Source organism: Thunnus albacares, chromosome 4 (genome assembly GCF_914725855.1).
Source record: "Thunnus albacares chromosome 4, fThuAlb1.1, whole genome shotgun sequence".
Taxonomy (NCBI): Eukaryota; Metazoa; Chordata; class Actinopteri; order Scombriformes; family Scombridae; genus Thunnus; species Thunnus albacares.
The window spans coordinates 20398184-20417403 of NC_058109.1; the positions used below are offsets into that span (position 1 = coordinate 20398184).

Here is a 19220-nt window from a genome sequence, read left to right on the forward strand (position 1 = left end):
CGATCTTTTAAATTCCTGTTTCCCTGCAGCGCAATTTGTCAGAGCACGGATGGTGTCTGCCTGCTTCGCTCCTCGTACGCATGTCTGATCATTTTTGGGCACTGCCACAGAAGGTTCAAGGACTTGACTGCTTGAAACCTTCAAGCGTCGTTCCCCTCTCCTCTTCATCATGTTGTTATAGCTTTGAGCTGCTCGCGTTTGTTTTTTTCCCTGCTGAAGCCTTTGAGTTAACTGGTACCAGTGAAGAGGAGGAGGAGGAGGAGGAGGAGGAGGACTCGGTTCCTCTGTCAGAGAAAAAAGCCCAGCAGGCACTGAGAAAAAGAGAGGAATGCAACATCGGGCTGCTGCTCAAATGTTATTTCTGCACTGATTATATCCACGATAGAAAACAGTCGGACTGCAGGAATACAACAACTACACAGCTTTTGTTCCGCTCAGAGCCACTAGGAAAGAAAGCAGATAAAACGGAGGAGAGCGCTGCAACCTCGCAAGTCGGGGATCACCACCAGAAACCCAAGAGAGCTCTCGACTTACAGGGTCTCACCCTAAAACCAGAGGAACCATGTCATCTACGAAATTCAAGAAGGATAAGGAGATCATTGCGGACTATGAGACCCAAGTGAAAGGTGCGGTGTGAATGTGTGTGTCCGCGCTGTGTGCATTGTCTCTGCAGAGCCTGTCCGTGCCTGACCAAAGAGCCAGTGTATCAGGCTGGCTCTTGCATGTTTTGTCTTTTTCTTATAATATTGTGCAATCCACCACTAACAGCTAACGCTGTATAGTACAATGTTAAAACATATGGCGCTGATAGACTTTCCCGGGAAATGACAGGTAAACCGTGACAGTCAATCCAATGACAAGAGTGCGTTTCATGTATTTTTTTTCTCTCTCTTGCGTGCAAAAGGCTTCTTTCATTTATTCACCTACAGGCAGAGAGGTTTTCTTTGCTGAATGTTTATGATAATGTGGTTTTAGGATCCTGGTTCTGCACGTTTAGTTGCCGGGTAAAATGATGGACTGACTGGTTGCATTATTGCACTTCATTCTTTCACATTTTGGGGGCCTGTATTTGGCTCACTGTGGTTAGAGATGTTGAACACATATTTGTGAGTAGCTTCAATGCATATGGACTTCAATTGTCATATTTTTTTTCCATATTCAGTGTCTCAATGGCTTCAGCTTTTATCCACAGACCTAATCACAAACAGCATATCGCAAGTTCATACAGGCAGGCAGTGATTAAGGGGGGCCATACAGAGCATCCAAATAAACAATCACATGATAAGTGACGAACTGTTCTGCTATGTAGTGTAAAAATGACTATGCATACAAACAGAGAGTGCACTGGTCTTGTGCAGACATTTCCCTAAGTGGAGCTGGGGTTCAGTTTCAAGGCCCTGGACCCATTACTAACACTCTCACTCTCTGTGGTTTCACTAATGTTACGTCTCGGGGGCTTTAGCTGATCATCCCTCCAGTTATGTACTAGTCCAGACCTTTAGATGCTCAAAGCGTGAGTAGTTGGATTTGTAGGATTGATCTACAGACATATTCCTCTATGTGTGAACAGGATCAGCTGCTGGTCTGATTGATTCTTCCCTACTGGACCTTCTCTGCCTCTGTAACCTCAGTTTTTTATCTTGTGGCATGTGCTGGTCATTCAGAAAACTGTGTAAAACATGTCTTGTGTCTGCTTTATCAATGCCCATTTATTCTGCTGCTTTCCACTTGACCCCAGGCTATTTTTTTGATAATTCAGGCATCAATTATTCAGCTTGGATCTGACTCTGTCGTGGGAGCAATGCTCTTGTTTCGTGATTCCAGGCCCAGTCTGCTCTTGTTTGCATTAGACAGAGCCCTTGAACTATGTGAGGAGGGAGGATGTTAATTTATGGAGAATGCAGCTTGTTTCTCATTCACAGCTGGTATGTTGTTGCATAGCCTACAGACACGGAGGGCTCTGCTGCCGACATCCACTACCTCACAACAATGGCAATGTTATGAGTTGAACCAGGCAGTGAGTGAGCCATAATGAAATTCAGATTGGAAATTGCACCTGTCTTATTCTGAGTTATTGCTTTATGGTTAATGTGTACATGGCAGAAGGGGCCAAATCATCAGTGTGTCATTGATTGGGTCATAACAAGATCGCAAGGTTGTTTTATTATGTATGAGGACTAATAGATGTGCGATAGAAAAAAAATCACTTGGTTTCAGCAGTTTAACAACAAAGAAGAAACGCTGCTGGTGCCTGTAATTATGGGGTTTGGTTAAATGGGATAGCTGCAGGTGAGAAAGCACATCATAACTTCAAATTGTCAAAATACAGGACACAGATTCCTTTGTTGCAGTGTAACAAAACTACAACTCAGAAATCTTAGCCCCTTAGTGCCATTAATGAATCCTTGACGACCCTCGAGGCTGGCTGCCAAAGCCGAGGTCTCTGAAGGACCCTGGGAGATGGTGTTCACTTCATTCAAGCTGTTTCAGCTGGCAGATCTTGCATTAGCATGTCAATAGAGAGGGTTCATGCACTGAACAGAAAGAGGCTGCCTGGCTTGGACTGCGTTTCGCAGCTAACCACTGTGTGGTTGCTGGACTACAGCTCTGTCTCCTCCCGTTTGCCCATTTTATAAGGTTTAGGCAGCGTGTGAAGTGTTGCTCTCGAGTTTAACCGTCAGCAGCTGTTTGATGTTTACACTAGAGGTTCTAAGACTAAAATATCATACATCCCCAACCCCAACGCGAGGATAAGAATGAACTGAACCTTCAGTCTCTACAGTATACAAAATTGGATGCATCAAAAGTTCAACAATCATTTTATTTATTTTTAAAGATTGTTTTTTTTGGCATTTTGCCTTTATTTGAGAGTCAGTGTGGTGAGACAGGAGGCAAGGGAAGAGAGGGGTGTGACATTCAGCAAGGGTCCACTGGACAGAAATCTAACAGTAGACGTTGTGGGTATATGGTTTGCACCTTAACCATTAGGCCACCAGGCTGCCCAAAAGTTCAGCAATCATAGCTGGCTAGCTTTATGAAGCAACTAATAATTATTTTCATTCATTGTTTTCATTATAATATACTGTATAGTTAGCCAATTCTTTTCTTGGTTAATTGATTGAAGTCAGAAAATACTGACAAAAACATAAATTTGGTGTCAAATAGCTTTTTTTTGTTTGACTAACAGTCCAAAACCCAAAGACATTCAGTTTACTATCACATAAGACAAGTACCAAATAATTTTGGAATATATAGTTTCAGCTCTAAATGACACAAGTACATTTCAAGAGGTGAGTTTGCCCAGGCGAGACCACGTGAAGCCATTTATTTGATTAAATTGGTCCTGTGTTTACATCTTTGTGCTGTACTGTTCTCTGACTTGAAGGACAGCAGGTTGCCTGTCCTGTTGGCTGCGTTTCCTGAATCAAACTCCGCAATGAATCACTGATTCATTGTGCTTGGGAGTGCAGCACGATTTTGCTCTACTCTTGTTTTCTGGCATACTGGATCTTTAGTAACAGTGTTCTTTCTGCAGTGTTTTGCAGATAAATGTCTCTTCTCTTGTTGGCTTTGTTTGATAATTTAGAGTATTTTTTTTATTTGAACCATTTAGTTGCGATTGCCCTTTACATAGAGCTCATGGCCTACGATGGAAGTCATTTCCTAGATGTAACCATTGTCTTACTCGGGCACGACCACACCAGTCATTACACAGCCTGACACCAATAGACACCAGAGACATGCATACAGACAGACACACACACACACACACATAAATGAGTTGCATTGTTGAGAGGAAGCACAGTTTTTGATGTGATAAAAATTACTGAAGACTGGAAGTGCTTTCAACTGTTTTTCCTCCAGGCTGCAAGCAAACTGCTCTGATCAAGGAAATGAATGCAAACAAACTGCTCATTGAAATTTCTGAGTGTCCTCCACATATTAATGCCATGTCAGTCACACACACAAGGTGCTTGAGGTGATGCTGAAAAGGAAGCGTGGTTTTTACACCTCTGGGTTCAGGTTTCTTTTTGTTGTTCATTGCTAGTCTCTGCCAGTTCCTCTCTGCCAGACCAAATGCAAACAAGCTTAACCTCCCCAGCAGACCTAATAAAAACCTGAATGTAATTTGATCAACATACATTTCTAACAAGACTGTGGGTGTAACTGACCATATCACAGGGCTCTTCATGATATTTGAAGTGTTTTCTCTAATTCTACAGCAGAGTACACTCATAAGTCTCTGATGCATTAATTACAAGAAAGTGCCATTTCATAGCATGTAATCACGCACACCTTGTCATGTCAGATTACTAACTGATATAATGTTATATTCTTTGCAGCTTTATAAACATGTCAATCATCAGCTTGCAGTATTTAAAGTAACAGCAGAGTGATCTCAACAAATGAGGTGTAGTTTGTGACAACAGAAACCACGAGCTTCATAGCTTATATGAAAATAAATCTAAAGCATGTCTTATGCATTATAAAAAGCCTTCTAATGACCCTAAAAACTGTTGTTGGTTTTAAATGCTGATGAGAATTATGTGAGACACTAGGTGTGTCTCCTGTTTGTTGTTGCTCCAGGCTACATATGGCTACTCTGCTGAGGGAGATAAATACAGAAAACTGTTCACAGTTCACAGTGTTAGCAATGCAGCAATGATCACCAAATACAAAGTACGTCTAGTGAACCCAACTTAGGTTTATTAATGATACTGTATGTCTTGCTCGGATGATAATGTAAACAAGTCGATCAGAGCTTGTTACCCTTATGGTGTGATTTGCTTAGTTACCTATTAACACCCTGCTGGGCAGCGTGAAGCTGGCGGTGTAGAAACTGGCATGTTGGGAGCTGAAGAAATGGTCACACTGACTCACTGGCTTTGGATCCTCCAGCTGCCAGCTCGTTTGGCAAACCTGCTGCTGACTTAGAGAACATTTGCAAAGAGAAAATCATCTACTTGTCATCCAAGCAGAATAATCTTGAGGTTGGACAGCTTGTTGATTCTGTGGTCCGATAAATGTTGGGTTTCATTCAAAGTTGGTTTATTTGTATGGCCTAGCAGTGACTAGTCAAACAAACAGGAAGCTCAAGTAGCGTTGGTGCTGCTGTTTTTGAAGAAGAAGAAATTAGTGTGATTTGATTGTGTATTTCTCATGGCAGTGACAGTGTAAGAGGCAGCAAGAGTGTGAGTTTGTATGCTGGCCACCACACTCTTCATGTGCATGTGTCAGAAACCTTGTATCCTCTAAATTATTTAATTACAGAGCTATTAAAGATGTGTTTTAGTAAGGCAAGTAACCAAGCAAGTGTCACAAAAATGACAAGAGATCCACCTGTCTCTAACCCTTTAGAAAAAACAACATATTCATGTCAAACTGGACTGTCATCATGCTCTCTGCCACCATTAGTGGCCGTCATATAAAGGAGTTTTCTTGACTTGCTGACTCTCTTCTCTATAAGCTCAGTATTATGAATGCAGCTGCCAGTTGATAAATTGAGAGTTTGTTCTGTCTGTTTCACAAGGATTCGGGAGATAATCAGTCTTTCATGAAGTGGGTGATCTGCCACGCATAGATTATCATTTAGCACAGTCAACAATATTTTTTTGGTTTGTGTGCTGGCATTGATGAAGTAGACAAGGGTCCATTCAAACAGAAAAAAAACCCACTTCAGTTTCTTGGTTATTTAGTGCCAGTTGGTGCATGATTTCACTTCTCATTTCATTCAGTCTTTCTATGCTGAAAGAATTTAAATCGACACTGTCTGGAGAAGTATATCGTTCAGCACCATGATCATAAGTCCAGGAAAGCGCTGCTGTTTGTTGCATGGGGGACTCAAATCAAGTCACACGGCTGTTACACTTAAATTTCATGTGAAACAAAGCATGCTTGTTAAATCTTTATTTGGAAGAGTCTCTAAAATTAACAATTATTGAATGAATACTTCTGATTGCATGAACAAGACTATATAGCAAATTTAATTCTTTAACATAAATAAATGATTAGATTGAATGTGTCCTTTTACGGATTTATGTTGACTTGAGTTGTGAAGATACAGTTTGACCTCAGATGTGCATAGAGGTATTCCTGTGGTTGAGCTGCAATGATTGATTAGTCGATCAACAGAAAATTAATTGGAAACTACCTTTGATAATTGAATAATCGTTTCAGTCATTCATCAACCAAAAATGCTCAACATTTTCTGGCTCCTGCTTCTCATATGTGATGATTTGCTGTTTTCCTTTGCTGTATATGACTTTTAATATTTTAAAGCTTTGGACTGATAGGTCTTTGCGGCCTCTAAAAATTGTGAATGCAATTTTTTCACAATTTTTTTAACATTTCATTGACTAAACAAATAATGGAGAAAATAATCGGCAGATTAATTGATAATGAAAACAATTGTTAGGTGCAGCCCTATTTTTATGTGGTTAATATTTCATATTTTCTCCCATGTGCCAATAAACTCAGAGACTCGGAGTGTTTGGGTTCAGTCCTCAGTCAATTTATAACCTGGCATTATATCGGTAGTATCAGTGTGCTTTGTGTACATGCAGTGACAAAAACCTTCTTGAGAAGGTTGTGAAAGTTTAAATGGATGCTTAAGGCTATGATATGGATGCTATGATTTAAAACCTGTAGTTTAGTATGCAAGGATTGACATTGTACTGTATGTCATAACATGCACCGGGAAGTTTCTGGAGACAATTAATAAAGCCCAACAATGTAAAAGAGGTGTATATATATATATATATATATGGAGAGAGAGAGAGAGAGAGAGAGAGAGAGAGAGAGAGAGAGAGAGAGGTGGCTGTCAGTTCAGTTGCTCCCATTTTTATAGAGCACACTTTCACACAAAATCATGAACGCAGATATTTAAAAATGCACCAAATGTTGCTGCTAGAGAGTTGAAATATAGCAAGTCATAGGAAATTATGTTATTATTTGCCTTTCTTACACAACAGGTGTCAATAATGAGAGGCCTAGGTTGATACATGCAAAAAAAAATCTGATTATAAAAGAACTTCCTGCTGAGAGAGAGTAACTTTAGAAACAGAGGAAATAAGGTCATCGTACAAAAATAACTCTAAAATGAGACTATGAAAAAGTCACTATTTGAAGTAATTAGTTAAGTCCATAGTGCAAGCTTGGGACCTGCTAGATTAACTTTATTATGTACCACTGAAGCACATGTCCTACAATACACTTGAGATAATGAAAGAGTGTAACTATTTGTAGCTCACAAATCCCTTTTACCCTCCGCTGACAGTAGAAATAGAACCATATGTGGCACAGGCTCATTAGTTATCAGGAGCACAAAACTGTGGCATTTTGTTATATCGCTGTTAATGAGTTGTTTACTGTAGGGCTGCAACAAATTATTATTTTCAGTGTAATGTAACCTCACAGTATTATTCCCAATTCATTGTTTGGCGTCAGAAACTGCAGTTTTCATGCAGTCCAAGGTGACAGTCCAAAACCTCAAGATATTAAGTTTATTATCACTTTAAACAACGAGCAGCAAATCTTTACAGTAGAAAAGCTGTAACTAGTCATTGTTTTGCTTTTGATCCTGTAAAACAACTTCAACGATCAATCAGATATCAAAATAGCTGCGATCACTTCTCTGCCGATCGAGTAACTGATTAATCGACAGATTGTTTCAGCTCTAGTTTCTCTACTAAAATTCTAGTGTATGATGCCTCTAGAACATGAACCAGAACAACTGAACTGAATGTCAACCTAAAACCTGCAGAAAATAAGGGGCTCCTTTGGTTGTGACTCACCAGATGGTCTCAGGAAAGGCAAAAAAAGATGACATGTCTCTTTAAATCTTTTTTCAGTTGAACTGTGCTTTCAGTCTCACCTACTTTCATTCAGTGAAGGGCTGATCTTGTTTTTGATTTTGTTTCACTTTAGCTGTCATTACAGAGGCCCATACAGTTAAAGCTAAACATTGTTGGAGGTGCATTTTTAAATACCACGAGCCAAATTGTGTTCCGAGGGAAATGCTTTGATCGAAAAATGCTTTGATCAGATGCTGACGCCCTGTGGTTACCTTATCAGCTTCATAGACACATTTGCTCCATGTCTCGTTACTCTCACACGTGCCTCGTCACTCAATGCTGCCACCTATCCGCATCCATCAGACTCCATCTCCTTTCCAATAAGCTGCTCCCCGGGGACTAGTGCACGCCCGTGTTGCCATGGAGACACCTAACAGCCCGGCCCCGCAGAGCTGGATCCTGGATACAGCAGTGACCGACAGCTACGCTCTTAAGGGCGTGTTTCTGGTTTATGGCTCATTCTCGGGCTTCCCTGAAGCATCAGACTCATAGAACGTGCTGAGTTGAGTGTATTCATTCAAAGCAGTGTGGTTTATGGTTTATTACAGTTTGGGAAGCTTAAATGAGCAGTCTTGCTGTTTATCATCAAGCTTATTATCTAATATTGTTTGTTGAATAACACACAGTAGCCTTGATAACATTCATTTACAAATTAGTGAAAATAATGCACAGACAAGCTCATTTGATGGACATTTTTACAGCCCAGTCCTGCATTGATTTTTAGTTGGACAGAACAGCCATTGGAAAATCCGATAAAGCAGCAGATAATTAGAAGGGAGGATTAAGGATGAGGGACGACCCAGAGACTGACAGCTGACATCTTGCTGTAGGATGCACCATCAGCTCACCTCTGCTCAGCCAATGATTGGTCTCAGGTCCTGTTGTCTTATCTTTGAGTACATGTGCCGCAGCAGTCTGAGCTAATGAGGGAACAGACGAGATAGAGGCAGACAGAGAAGAACCTGCGCTGACATCAGGAGCATGTCCTTGTGAATCCAAAATTGCATTAATCATTAGGGGATTAAAAAAAAAAACAGGACAGAGAAGTGGGAGATTAGTTCAGTGACTGGAACTTGTATTATGAGACTCAGTATGAAGGACAGAGAGAGTGAATTAAGGTCTGGATAAAGGTTGCATTTGTCTGTGTCTGCTTTTCATGTGAATTTGGCTCTGCAGCGTAGAGCCCAGATACTGCAGAGCTGAGTTGGGGATTAGGTTAGTGAATTTGGCTCAGAGTTGCTTTCGTCTGGTGTGTGTGTGTGTCGTCAGTACATACTCTGTGTGTCTTACTGCATGGTGATGTGAACGCCCAAGGACATTATTTTCAAAGTGTTTAATACCTTCTGAGCCTGGTTATGATTTATAATTTATACCCATTACAGGAAGACATGTAGTTCTTCCTCACTCACTGCAGCAATATCCAGTACTTACTATCCAGTAAAAAAAGTGCAACGTGGAATCTGTGCTTCTTATTAACTCTCTTAACTTAAATGTACAGTACCAGCCAAAAGTTTGGATACACCTTCCCGTTCCCTTGAATGAGAAAGTGTATTCAAACTTGGACTGAACATGGCTGAAATGATCTGCAGAGAGGATACATGTACCGTGAAAAAACACCATATGTGAGATTATATTTTAGCTTTGTTACCCTGCTGTGATATGAACCATTTCTCCTGCTGTCCTGTGCAGCCCAGCTTCCCCTTCTGCCCTTAGGATGCTCTGCAGAAAATCCCTCTGCTCCCTCATTCATTGCTCTCCAATTTTATCTCAGCTTCATTGCGTCAAGACATCACGTGGCCCTTCGTCCTAAACAGGCAGGCTTGCAATAAGATGCTGCACCACTGCATCGTCACTGGTGTCCTGAATTGACTTCAGGGAGAGGCACAGGTTCTATTCTTATAAGATAATAAATGACATATTGTTCTCAGCTCAATAAATGTGTCCACACCCTGCTTGGAATACATCAGAGGCTATAATACTTGAAGTGCTGAAGATTTTAATTCAAATCAATTGAATCTGTTCAGACAGTTGTGTATTGAGCTGCTGATGTTTGGAGGAGAAAAACAAAATTAAATATTACAGATATTGTGAGTTCTTTAAAGAGAAACTTGACCCACAATATTTTGAGCATCACCCCCCTGTAGACTAGAAACTCGACTGTTTCAAACATCAATAAAAACTTTTCAAACCACCCCTATAGCATAATCTACTTCTCTGATTTCCATACATATGTGACCAAGTAAGACATATTTTTGCAATAATATCTTAATAGCAAAAGATTGGGTGGAGTCTCATTCAAGTGAACCGTTTTTAGTTCATTCAACCTGAACCTTGACCCAAACATTAATCTTTCTATGCCAGCTGGAGTCATTGCAGACCCATCGCCATTCTGTGCTGTAACACAGCTGCCAATACAGGAATTTGTTCTGTGAGGGTCAAAGTTCAGGGCTTTCTGACATCCTACCATTGTTTTCAGAGGTTTTCCTGTTCTGCGAGGAGACAAGTGTCCACTGTGCGTTCAATTCCTGTCCCTAAGCAGTGTAGGAGATATGATGTTGTGGAGCAGGTGTCCAGTGGAAGGGGCAGGGAACTTATAATGATGATTTATGGACTCAAGGTCAGGAATGTAAAGTCTCTGCCATAATTATATACTGTCTGCTCTCATAATATGTCATAATAAAGTTGTAGTAACATAAAGAGCAGCAGGAATAAAGCTGCCGGAGATCTAAAACTGATGTGTATTTTGTTGTGATATTGATGCAAATAGTGAATGATATCTTACAAATAAAGTTGCTCACTCTACAGACCCAGATAGCAAAATTTCTGTGGCCCAGATCTAGCCCACACCCGACACTTTTGGCACTTTCATCTGGCCCACATACCTCATGGAATGATGGCACTTGGGCGGTCCGCTCTCGTTTCCCAGATCTGGGCCACAAGCAAGCAGTATGTCAAGCAGTATGTCAACCAAGAACAAACCAAGAACAAACCAGATAAACCAGAACTGGCTCACATCGAGAATACACATACCTGAGAGCATGGCATCTTTACCAAAAAAGGGCCACATTTCATTTGGGATATTTGGGCCATATTTGTAATTTTACATGTGGGCCATTTCAGGCTCACATCCATTTTGTCTGGGCCAGAAGAAGTGGCCCACTTCTGTATGCTATCTGGGGATACACTTTCAACAAATTACACAAATTTTCCTGTATCCCCACAAAATTAATGAATTGTTGTTATGAACAAATGTATTTTTATACCAGGTGTACTATTACTTGTACTACTCAATCATTAATCAATGATTACTCATCAATGATTATGATTAATCATTAGTCATTAGTGTTCCAGAAAACCACTGATTAGAAATGTTATTGGATTAATGCAGCTTTCAGGATTTATTTTTGCTTTGGCTGAGCATCATTTGCAGGTTTAGAGGATGGACTTAATTACTATATAGTTCATATATCAAACTGTTCAGAAGCAGTGGTTACTAATGGGAAAGAAGAACAATATTTGCATAACACAGAAATATTATTTCTTTGCATATAACTTAACTAGTAACAACAAGTCCATATAAAGCTCAATTTAACAAGCAAAAATCTAATTTTATTATAATGTCTTCACACATTCTGGCCATCCAATTAAAGACTGTTTGAAAGCTTTGAAGGATATATTTATCCTTCAGACAAAGATTTTGGCCTTCATTTGTACGATCCCACCAGAATTGAACCATATTTCAGCTGCTGTAGCCCCATCCTCCCTTTTCCCCATCAGCTTTTTTTGTCTGAAGATAACCCCCACCTCTTTCCTTAAAAAAAGAAAAAAGCAGATGGCTCCATCTCTAAATAGAAGCACAACACACAATACGTCTGCCAACAGATAATAGCTGTGTGCTTAATCAAGCAACAACTTGCTCACTTTGAATTAAAAGAATTACAACAATCGCACCTGTACTGGGAGTACTTGACTATCCATAAACCCAGTAACATTATATTCACAAGTGCTGTTTGAAATGCTAATTTACTTCTCAAATTAAAGATCAACAGCTTCAAACGAGCCCTTGCTTTGATACCTTGACTGCTTTGCTCTCAAACAAAGGGCTGTGCTAAAAGTTAAATAGTTAAACAGGCAGACAGATATCCTTTTGCATTCCATAAATCAGTGAGGTTTATTCATTTTTCTGAACATTGTGTAATTTTATTAAGAGGCCCACTTGTGAAAAAATGCTTTGTCTATGCTCAGAGACATGTTAGCTAGAATACGGTTTTGTTCCAAGAAAACCAGAACGGCTGAAAGTGGGGCATCCATGTCAAGTGTGTTTACACAGAAATTTGTGGGTTCAAAGCCTTGTTACATACATGTCAGGAAGTTAGCAAGGTATGAGTGAGTAGGTGTAGTTCAGGAGGCATTTATACTATACTACATATACTACATATTTTACAGATAATGTAGAAGGAGACAGGTCTCTAACATCAAACATGAATATTTTTAACAGATTTAAAAGCACTATGTTGGTGGTTTCAAACAGCTATCATTCTTGAAAGCAGTGAAGGCTTGTTGCATGTGCTTTGCTGCTCTTTATGTACTCTATAAACACTGTTTTTTTTAACTCTCTTCACTTGGTAGCAAACCAGAGCAGAAACCAATTATGGATACCAGAAAGACTTCCTTCTTTAATAGTGTAATAATAGTGTACAAGACATGTTTTGGTGGTGTTCAAAAAGATAAACAACCATCTTCACTTTTACTGCAGACATACGTTCACAGCATTCCTCCTCCTTGCTGATTGAAAAGAACCACAGAGGGGTCCCTCACTTTGAATAAACCACGGCGAATGAAGCCAGTCAAAGAGCTGGGAATACTTAGGGAATAATTCTCCAACTGCTCATGGTTTCTCAGAGGGAAGGGCACACTTCTGGTGTGCGTGACCTATTTTTCCAAACTCGTCTGTCAAATGCGGAGCTGCAGCTGGTGGTACAGAGTTCCCTTTTTGTGAAAGACTGTTTTCAAAAGTCCTCCCTGTCACTCATGCACATCAGCATAACATTTTCCTTGGCTCGCCTGCTGTGGCACTGTGTCACCCTTTTAAAGAAAAAAATATAGAAAAATCATTGCAAACAGGGAACAAGCAAGACATTCCTGACGGGACCGAAGCGGCATCCCTGCTCTCTGGTTCAGGCCTCCCACAGAAACTGAGCTTTAAGCCCTTCAGAGCTGGGAGGGAGAGGGAGGCCCCAGGATAAAAGGGAGGGCTGGGACAATGGTTAACCACAGAGTGAAGCATGACGCTCGAGGCTGAGGCCAGGCGGCACGACATCACAGGGAGAGAAAAGACTCCCCTGCACAACATCACTGTTTCAGTTCAAATGACAAGCTTCCTCAGCAGTCAGAGCCTGCATATATCCATGAGGAGGGTTTGGCAGACCAAATTATACCCTCAACAGCATGGAAACACAGTCTGTGTCACTGCTGTGGTTTCACCATTCAGTCAGCAGCTCATCAGTCTGGCAGGAGGTTGCTAACATGGCTCGAATATGTGCAAAATCTATTCCTTGTCCTTGTTTTTTAAAAAGTTATTACTTGCAATAACTCATGTTGTAACACAAGGATGTTGCAACATGCAGCGACCTACAATTAGAAAGTTCATTTTTTCTGCTTTGCACATGAATTGCCCATGAATGCACTATTCTGGTAGATTTTTAAGTCACTCAGTGCTTTCAACTGCTTTTCCATGCAGACCTTTTAAAGAAAGAAATAAACACAGAAATACAAAAATGTCCTTTTCAATTAAGGAAAATGTACTTGAATGAGCCAAATAAATTCTCTGTAAACAGCATATAATGTGTTAGATTGTGTATTTTTGTTGCAAAAGATCACAGGAGAAACACTGAGAGCATGCAAGCACAGGGATGAAGCCACTGCTGGCTGTGCTATCATCTTACATTTATGTCATTTAATTCTCCCTCAAGGGTTGACTCGGATTTGAGTTGGAAACAGGGTTTTATGCGACAGTAAAGAGATTTTAAGGTTACATGATCAAACACATTCCGGTTTCTAATAAAGGATGCTCATTAGTTCAGGAGGTTTCCTTCCTCTTGAGAAGTGACACCACTCATCCTGTTTACTGAAGGTCTTTCCAGCAGGCTGTGTGTTTGTTCTGCAAAATAGGCCTTTCTCTGTTCCTGAGTCGAGGCATCATTGCTGCTGATGACAGCACTACAAAGAGGAATCAGGTTTCTCTCGTGGGTTCCCACTGGCAGTAGAGGATCTGCTGTCTGGCTGGCAGAATCAGGTTCCTCTTGAGGAGAAATGTTACGCTACTACAGTGCTTGGTCCAAGCGGGGGAGTGCATTAGCTTCTCATTAAATCAGTTTTGAGCTCACAGTATGTCCACAGTGTAGACACTTATGAGAGGTCATACACACAGGTCATCTTAAAGGGTTGGCATCAAGCCTCACTGGTCATTCTCACTTTCAACCAAGAGGCTTTTTGTTGCTGCTAGTCTGAAGTAGTGTAAAGAAATCTTTCACTATAAATGCTAAAATTGCGATATACTGTAAAATTATACATGATTAATTGTGCAGCCCTACTTGGCTCGTGTAAATGTTGTTGGGAATATATTATGTGTAACTGTCATTTTTATCAGTTACAATTAGATAAAGCTAAACACGCTCAAGCCATCCAAGTTATTCCCTGTAGTTGCACACAGTATAAGAAACTGGACACAGTCCTATGTTAAAACACTTAAAAATTGATCTTAAAGGAATAGTTCACTGACATACGTGTGAAAAAGGGAGAAAAGCTTTGCACCCAGTGCTCAGATCTGGAGGCGCTGGCAACTGTTGGAACATGTAGTCAAAAAAGATAAACCACAAATGTTCAGCTGATAACAATCTTTTATTAACACCGGTAAGAGCTACATGTTTCACTCAGTGCTTCATTAGGTTTGCTATGGATTATTGTTGTCACTGTGAGGTTGCCATGCAACCAGCCGAGAATAAAGGAAGTCACAGCTCCCGGCCAAGAAATAGTTTGGCACTTAATGTCCCTAAGAAACCATAACTTCATTTTTATTCTTCACTTTTTGTACAGATTAAACAGACAACATGTAAAATATTAATTTCTAAGCTTTAGAGGTACTGGTAACCTTTGTAGAGACCCATGCTAGCTGTTTACAGTCTTAATGCTAAGCTAAGCTATAGCAACTGTTTCCCTGCTCCAGCCTCATATTGACCCGATAGATATGAGAGTGGCATCAATGTTCTCATACTCAGCAAGAAGGCAAATAATCATCTTTCCCAAAATATCAAACTGTTCCTTTAAGAAGTTCCATAGCTTAAACCTGCTACAGGTAATTGTTTATATCAATAAATTATTACTGTGTTCATTTTTAGACAGTAAGTCAACAACTATATTAATGTCAAGACTGGCTGACACCACCATTCACTGCACTACCTGTTACTACACTGTGTTACATTTCAGATTTTGAGGGAGACCTGCTTAATTACATTATGCCTGCCTCACAAAGAACTGAGTCCCCTAGTTCCCACAGGTTTACTCATGGTGGCAGATCAATTACTATATCAATCACGGTATCTTTATCTGCCGGAAAGCAATATCAAAAACCTTTGACTAAAGAAACAATCTGAAATCTGCAACAGGGTTCATATGGACAGCAGCACTAATAATAACACTAGCGTTATATACCGCCCACCTGTCATCTTAGCCTCTGTAATCTTACCCTGGCAACACTATAAGTTTGAAAATGATGTTGCGGTTTAGAAATGTTGTGCATTGTCTCACAAAGTGGCAATTCAAAAAACAATTCCTGCAACTTGATATAAGTGTGTGGAAGACAGATACTTGAGAAAAAAAGATTCAAATTGTCAGTTACTCCTGTTGGGCAAACAATAATATAGTACACTTCATGATAATGCAGTGCAATGGCATCATTATGTCGGGTTGTTTTTGTGACCAGGGCATGTTGTGACAGCAGAGTAAACAGTTGACTCATATCATTTTTGTTTGGTGTTTTGATGGACAGAGATCCGTAACCAGCTGGTGGAGCAGTTCAAATGCTTGGAGCAACAGTCTGAGTCTCGTATCCAGCTGCTGCAGGACCTGCAGGAGTTCTTCCGGCGCAAAGCGGAGATTGAATTGGAGTACTCCCGCAGCTTAGAGAAACTGGCTGAGAGGTTCTCCTCCAAGATCCGCAGTTCCAGGGAACACCAACAGTTCAAGTAAGTTCCTCTCCCTGCAGAGTTAAAATGCATGCATGTACAGATCCCAAAATGATCCCAAATTAAAGGGATCTGTAGGCCAAGTGACTTTATCCCCCTCTAAACATCTTACTGTTTATAACCTGACTGTAAGACCGAGCCCTGCTGCTAATCACATGGCCATGTTTGATTACAGTGCAGAACTTTACAACAATATACTCCATTATGTTTATGTACTGTGAGGGAATATCTATTATTACAGTTGAGATCTTTATGACGTCTTTAAAGGTCAACTAGTTCTGGCATGACAGTTCATTAAAGAAGTTTAAGACTGTTGAGGGGTGGACATAACAAATCCAATGCACTCTTGGTGCTATAATTTAGCACTTAACATTGTAGAAGAAAGCTTTTAGTGAAGCTTTATGCTTCATTATGTGTTGAATCACGTCCATTAAGAACAAATGTGGCAGCCTCTACGCAAGCTCTGCATCTCTGCAGCAAAACACTTTTTGTCATTTGTCAATTCAGTCATCAGAGCAGCTGTCTGTGTGAAGCAAGCCCCCAGGAAGTCCCCGGGAAGCCAATTTGACATAGTGGCTAAACCGTGTAATTACAACTTCACATGATGCTATTGGGCCCAAAAAGACTTTTCACCATAGCGTTATATTGTGAAAGAGATGTCTGTAAACCGGCGGATGAATTTTTTTGAGTGTCACAACACCCACGAAATGACTCATTTCACAATCAGAATTTGGTCCATTCAGTCCGATAACATTTGAAAAGTCAAGAGGAACCACATGATTGAATTGTTTTATCCCCATTCAAGTTAGCCGGAAGGCTAAACTGGAAGTAGTCGGCTCAGCAGGTGAAAGTCGCTAGTGCGCTTTCTCTATGGGCCCCACAGATCCGGAAGCTATGCTGAAGAAGACTTTTTTAGCTTCATGCGCCACTGTGCAACTTTCATAGGAATGAATGGGGCCCCACCTCTGACCCTGTATCCAGTTCTCTTTATACATCCATGGTGTGAGGACATGACAGTCCCCCATCTCTACCACCTGTTGAATGGTGGGGGAGGACTTGCGAACTGGAGAGAGAGAGACTGTGGCCAATTCACATAGAAAGTGTTTTCTCACGAAACAGATACGCTTCCATTTTATTAAATGTATCAATCCAAACTGAATCCGAGACAGTCTCACGGAGACCCCCCGCATTTTTTTATGCTCCAAGTCTGTTTCTGTCGCGTTTAGTGAAGCATAATCTGAGCAGGCAGCTGTTTAAATCACACAAATATCCTGCTGTATATGTGTTTTGAACTTAATAACCGTATTATTGAATCAATAAATACAAACACTGTCGATTTCTTCCTGTGGAGCCGACATGCAAACTATTTTGGTTCAGTAAATTTCTTCTGTCATTCAGCCTGATGAACGCACTTTGTCCGGTCGCTGTCCTCTCTGTGGACAGAGACGCTGAACGCAAGTCGAGTGAGAAGTCGGGAGGCTGCAGAGAGGTGGAGAGTGTGGATGGACTCTTGTGCTCACATGAGATTAAATTTTTTTCTGCTCATGATAAAGTGTAAGAGGAACAGAAGTCACTCTACAGCTGACACATGGCTCTGGATTCCGCCATATTTCTCTTTTGGTCATTGCCTTGGTAATGCACGTCCATGAATTTGGGGGGCGGAGCTTCTGAAGGAGCACGAAGGGAGGGGTGTATTAGTTTTGGGTGTTTAGTTCAAATATCAACAAACTTTCTCCAGAATGACTGACTCTACCTTTAAATTAACCATGTAACTGATCCAAGATAGTAGCTTAATATTAGCAAAAATAATACATACAGTGTTATTGGTTGGCGATTTTTGACTTAATTATTTATGAACCTCTGTGGTTGGAGAGCTAACAACAAAAGAAGCACCACTGTATAACTGTAATCTTATTGATTGACAAGGATGAATTGGTCAATTATTTTACTGAACTTCATTATTTTACATGTAATATTTTATTGAGAGAGTGGGTTGAAGAGAAAGGTAACAGCAATGGCAAAGTTCAATCACAAAAAGGACAAATAGATCTTCAGAGTGATGGAAGGTCAGTGAATGTCATCAGATCAAAATCAGCCCACCTGCAGCCTTGACCCATTTAGATTTGCAGCTCTCGAAATACTGAAATGTATGCTAGTGAGGAAAATAGCGATCTTCTGCACAGAAACCACTGCTAACACATTGGTACATGACTCACGCAGGGCATGAAATTAAGCTCTGCTGCTCCCAAAATCAAGCACCTCGGGCAAGCAGGCAAGCTTAGTTCAGTTTGGAAATGGGAGCACTAACCCAGCTGAGATTTGGCAGCAGATCTCGGGTTTGAGTCTACACCAACATATACAGTACCAGTCAAAAGTTTGGACACACCTTCCCATTCCCTTGAATGAGAAAGTGTGTCCCAACTTTTGACTGGTACTGTAGTCTAACCCCAGCTCTTATTCTGATGCAAATGGAAACAACAGGACCGCATTCCTAACATATTCTGAAATGCTTCATATGAACAAGTATGTCTAACTAAAAATGGAGACAGTGATTTTATTTTCTATGGTACTATATTCAGTAAATACAGTAAATGACAACACAAAGAATACATTTAGTAGCATAGTAAATACTACATGTGCATATATTGTAGTGCAAGAGTAAAAATACATTGTGTAGACTATATGCTCTAATTGTTACAGTGTGAACAATGCAATCAGGGCCTCCCTCAGGCTCAGCCTCCCTCTTCGATAAACAATGATTATTCACCAGGTGATCCTCAAAAACAGATATACTTTCACTGTCTGCCTTTTTGAAATTTCATCCAGTGTATTGCTCCCACCATCACAAAAAAAAATCTGCTTAGTTTCTTGTTATAATGAGAATCTGTTCTCATCATAACACCATCTTTTACATGTTATTACGAGATCTTTTTCATGGTATAACAAGATAGTTTCGTCTTATAATGACACGCTTTTCTTGTTATTACTAGATACTAAATTATTCAATTTTAACAAGAAACTTTTCTTGTAATAACAACATACCACTTTATCTCGTTATATCGCATAACTTTCTTATTTCACAAAATGAGCGTTTGTTATTTAAACAAACTTTTCTCATTATAAA

The 19220-nt window shown here is 40.2% G+C and overlaps 1 protein-coding gene across 4 annotated transcripts in view; it reads left to right on the forward strand.

The window, feature by feature from the left end:
• Window positions 1–8: 8 nt before the first annotated feature.
• srgap3 (SLIT-ROBO Rho GTPase activating protein 3) overlaps window positions 9–19220 on the forward strand; it is a 60633-nt gene continuing 41421 nt past the window's right edge. For 2 of the 4 annotated variants that reach the window (XM_044349301.1, XM_044349300.1), the window contains exons 1-2: window positions 9–626; window positions 15901–16096. In XM_044349301.1, the coding sequence (XP_044205236.1) occupies window positions 563–626; window positions 15901–16096 (260 nt within the window). In that variant the 5' untranslated portion in view covers window positions 9–562. The remainder of the gene's footprint in view (window positions 627–15900; window positions 16097–19220) is intronic. The other 2 variants (XM_044349298.1, XM_044349299.1) reach the window with 1 other exon arrangement.